Here is a 4,744-nt window from a genome sequence, read left to right on the forward strand (position 1 = left end):
CTGTCAACCACGCTGCAATATTTTTCTTTTGTAATCCTCTTGTGTGGGACGTTTACACTGTGCAATACATTTGTAACCTGCAAAAACAAGAATGTCTCCATCATTGAAAATTATGTACCGATTTATAAGATTTCCTTTATGCACCAACTGGACTATTACTATTGACAAAGTCAAACACACCGTGCTTTGTCTATTTGTTTGGGTTTTTAAAAAAATTCTTCTTACATACATTGCATATCCCCCTTTCCCATAGGTACTGTATTCATCTTTGATGATATCAAATTGCTCTTTTTAATGTTTTATATTCTTTGAAAATGCGGAGGGAGAACAGCGAAGTCAGAATTTCCCAGCTCAGTCCTACCAATGTGTTTCTACCGTGCATATGACAGATAAACATGTTGAATAGATACGTCCTGAGGCTCTTTTAACATCTGTAATAACCTGCTGAAGATTTTTTTTCCGTTTATTGCCAGGATTCTTTTGTTTCGATGCAGTAGTGTGCTCGGGGAGGCAGGGTGGAAAAAGGATGGTGTACGACTGGGGACTGATCAGGCAGAGGCGAATGTTCAGCACCAGGCTTCTGTCTGTGACCTCCGTAAACTGTCTCAAAAACTCTTGTTCCCGCCACCGTGGCTTTACAGCCAATTTGTAGCTGGCCGCATTTGAACACGGTCACAATCACTGTCACTTTATTAGAAGGACCCATTAGACTCTGAATGTGTACTGACTGATTTTTCTTCCCAACATAATTTGTACTTATATTTTAATCAAATACTAGCTGTGTTTAAATATCAACGTTTAACGTTTAGCATTTTAATTTTCTGGTGTGTAATCTTTTTGATATTGTCATGTTGGCTGTCAAACTATCTTGAAAGATGAAAAAGTGAAAGAAGCAAGGCCAAATCATCAAATTCTTCTTAGATCACTGCCATTACTCTCACGAGCACTTGCAGTCTTATAGCTTGCGCTCTCCACAGAGGATACTCTGGTATGCACTTTTTGTTAAAGGGATATAGCTGTTCTGCTGATAATCCAACACATAGAGAGGATCTGATATTGTTGAGGGGTTAAATCCACTTTGAACCAGGTTGAACTTCTGCTGTTTTAAGGTGCTTGTCATTTCCATCACGACCTGAGGAGACAAACAATACAACGGTCAGTGTGGCATGTGGAATTAGAATGATTAGCATGCAATACAATATGCAAAATGGAGTCCAACATATTATTCTGAACATGTACTGAGAACAGATTTGAGAATCAATATTTTCAGACACTAGAGACTTTGAATTTTGTTTGAAAACAAAAATGACAACTGAAACAAAGGCTTCCTAAGCAGGATCAGTCAACTGGAAAATAAACCTTAGAGTCTGATAGAACAATGTGCTTTTCATGTCCTTGTTGTGATAAACAGTTAGCTTCGCCTTGGGACTGGAGTGAGCAAAGGATTTGGCCCAAATAGTCAACATGTGAGTCGCTGATGGTGGAGTGGTACACACGCTGGACTTGTGTGCAGGCAGCGTGGGATCGGTTCCCACTTAGTGATGGTGTGTATGTGGGTGTGAATGTTTGTCTATCTCTATATGTGCCCTGCGACTGACTGGCGACTAGTTCAGGGTGTAGTTTGCCTTCCGCCCGAAGTCAGCTGGGATCGGCTTCAGCAACTCCCCGCGACCCTATTCAGGATAAGGGGTGTAGAAAATGGAGGCGGCCCGGTGAACGAGTGGTTAGCACGGTGGCCTCACAGAATAGAGGTTCGATTCCGGCCCCCCCTTCCTGTGTGGAGTTTGCGTGTTCTCTCCGTGCCTGCATAGGTTTTCTCCAGGTACTCCCACACTCCAAAATCATGCATGGCAGGCTGCTTGAACACTAAATTGTCCTTACGTGTGAGTGCGGATGGTTGTTCGTCTCTGTGTACCCTGCGACTGGCTGGCAACCAGTTCTGGGTATCCCCCGCCTACTGCCCAAAGACAGCTGGGATAGGCTCCAGCACCCACCACGACTCTTGTGAGAATAAGTGGATCAGAAAATGGATGGATGGATGGATGGATGGATAGTCAACATGTACTTTGTAGACTTGAAATACAAATTTGAACACCGTCTCTCAGTGTCCTGTGGGGGTATATCCAGGAGTACAATCTGTTGGTTTGGTTTGTTTGGTTCCGTCGGATTCATCAAGCTCCAACCTTAAGCATTTACTTGGCCAGTTTTAGCAGAGTTTGACAGAATCAGGCCCTGGTTCGATGGAAAAACTGTTGGATTGCACCGACGTCAGGGTTTGTTCAAGGTCGCAAATGTTCGCCAAATGGTTGGCAGACATTCACACGAACTTTTCTTGTTGCAAGGGAAATTTGAACATTTGCGCTAAGAAAAACCATGAAAACTGTCGGCGAACGTTTTCCGAACATTTGTGACCTTGAAAGAACCCGGAGTGAACGCGCATTTTTCTTGCCAACAGTCAAAAATGTTCGGTCAAAATGTGTCTTGAAATAAAGTAGGAAATAATAAGACAAGATAAGAAAATCATTTAGTGGTACCCAAGGAAGAAATTCAAGTGTCATAGCAGCATACAGCAGATTGTTGAAAAAATAATCTGATTAATAACAATAATAATAACAATAATAATAATAAATGAATGAATACAGTATAACTGTTAAGTTAAAACTACAGTGTGTATTTTTTTTGTTAGTGTTTTCATATCTTAACATCTTTCTATATTTATTAGCATTTAATCTTTAGCTTTCATATTGACCTGTGACATTACCACGCTGGTGTTCTGAAAACGTCGTCCCGGAAATGACGCATTTGACACGGCCCTACGTCTCCAGTTTGTACAAAGTTAACAAAAAAATATTTTGCATTTCTGTAGTAGAAAATAGTTGTCAATGATCATCAATGACCTCTTTTGAATAATTCATCTTTTTCCCCCACCGGCTGTCCTTCGAAACGGAATAAAAACCTTTGAGATTCACAGGTTGGGGAGATATAGCCTTGTACACCAAATTTTGTGTCAGGACCGGTCAAGACCAGGGCTGATCTGCTATTCTTTCACTTCATGAATGTGATTATTAGGAGAATCACTTGGTCACAATAACAAATACCTTCAATTTGTATGTTACAAACCAGCCACAATACCCGTAATCACTGCAATCCTCGAAGTGTTTTGACTGAGTGTTTTTTATGTTATCATGCACAAAATCCTGCAGTGTTTCATATCTCTCAAACGCAACCATCCATCCATCCATCCATCCATCTTCGACCGCTTTTCTGTAGTCGGGTTGCGGGGGCAACAGCTTTAGCAGGGGAGCCCAGACTTCCCTCTCCCCAGCCACTTTTTCCAGCTCTTCCCGGGGGATCTCAAGACGTTCCCAGGCCAGCTGGGAGACATAGTCTCTCCAGCGTCTCCTGGGTCGTCCCCGGGGCCTCCTGCCAGTGGGACATGCCCGGAACACCTCACCAGGGAGGCGTCCAGGAGGCATCCTAATCAGATGCCCGAGCCACCTCATCTGGCTCCTCTCGACGTGGAGGAGAAGCGGCTCGACCCTGAGCCCCTCCCAGATGACCCAGCTTCTCATCTTATCTCTGAGGGAGAGCCCGGACACCCTGGGGAGAAAACTCATTTCGGCCGCTTGTATCTCATTCTTTCGGTCACGACCCATAGCTCGTGACCATAGATGAGGTTTGGAACGTCAATCGACCGGTAAATTGAGAGCTTTGCCTTTTGGCTCAGCTCCTTCTTTACCACGACAGGCCGATACAAAGTCTGCATCACAGCAGACGCTGCATTGATCTGCAGGGATGTGTTCCTCGAGCCGGTCCTTGGCCTCGAGGACCGGCGCGAGGACCAAAGGTCGGTTCTTGGTCCTTGGCCTTGGAAGTCAATTCCTTGGCCTTGGCCTCGGCCTTGGGAGTCAAGTCCTTGGCCTTGGCCTCGGGTTGCCGGTCCTCGGACACAATGAGGGAAAAGAGCCTCGAATCCCTTGTCCAAAGGTATAAAGTGGGACAGGGGATCGCTAAAACCACGAAGGAATCAAATAAATTCGGTCCAGGGAACCGCATATTGATGGTTACGCTGGCGCTTTAAAAGGGGCGGGTCTGCCACTGACGGGTGACTGTTAGCGCAACGAATAAAGAGTGGCATCACAGTTAGTTTCAATCACGGTTTGTTCCGTTTGCGATCGGCAGTTTAAATAGCGTGTAAAGTCTTTCTGTAACAGTGGTGTCTTTTATGTAGTTATTTTTGCACAGTCGTCACGTTTGTGCGGTGCCACTATAATGTTTGTTTGAACCAAGTAATTTGCGTTACAGCTGGAGTCAATAATGCCGGCACTTCACTTCCGGGTTTGGCCGCTGGGATTTGGAGTCCTTTTGCTTGATTCCAGTTATGTTTTTGGTGAATGCTTTCTCATGTTTGGAATAATGAATATTGATAATACATAGTTTAAAATCATGGTTGATTTATTATTTTTATTATCATTGTTAAGTTGAAGGTATTAAATTAATTAATGTAGTATTAGTGGGAGTGGTAATAATAGTAGTACTCAGAGAATGTTTAGAGATCAGCCATCTCGTTACCTCTGCGTCCCGTGTCCGAGACGCAAAATTAACCCACAGGAGGCACAGTTCCAAACAATCAGTGTTGTGTCCAAGGACCGGCAACCCGAGGCCAAGGCCAAGGACTTGCCTCCGAGGCCAAGGCCAAGGCCAAGGACTTGCCTCCGAGGCCAAGGCCAAGGCCAAGGACTTG

The 4,744-nt window shown here is 44.3% G+C and overlaps 1 protein-coding gene across 1 annotated transcript in view; it reads right to left on the reverse strand.

Annotated features, from left to right (window-relative positions):
* Positions 1–212: 212 nt before the first annotated feature.
* slc27a6 (solute carrier family 27 member 6) overlaps positions 213–4,744 on the reverse strand; it is a 53,455-nt gene continuing 48,923 nt past the window's right edge. Inside the window, exon 10 of the mRNA XM_019862820.1 lies at positions 213–1,132. Coding sequence (XP_019718379.1) covers positions 956–1,132 — 177 coding nt within the window. The 3' untranslated portion in view covers positions 213–955. The remainder of the gene's footprint in view (positions 1,133–4,744) is intronic.

Source organism: Hippocampus comes, unplaced genomic scaffold (assembly GCF_001891065.2).
Source record: "Hippocampus comes isolate QL1 unplaced genomic scaffold, H_comes_QL1_v1.1 scaffold223, whole genome shotgun sequence".
In the NCBI taxonomy this organism is placed as follows: domain Eukaryota; kingdom Metazoa; phylum Chordata; class Actinopteri; order Syngnathiformes; family Syngnathidae; genus Hippocampus; species Hippocampus comes.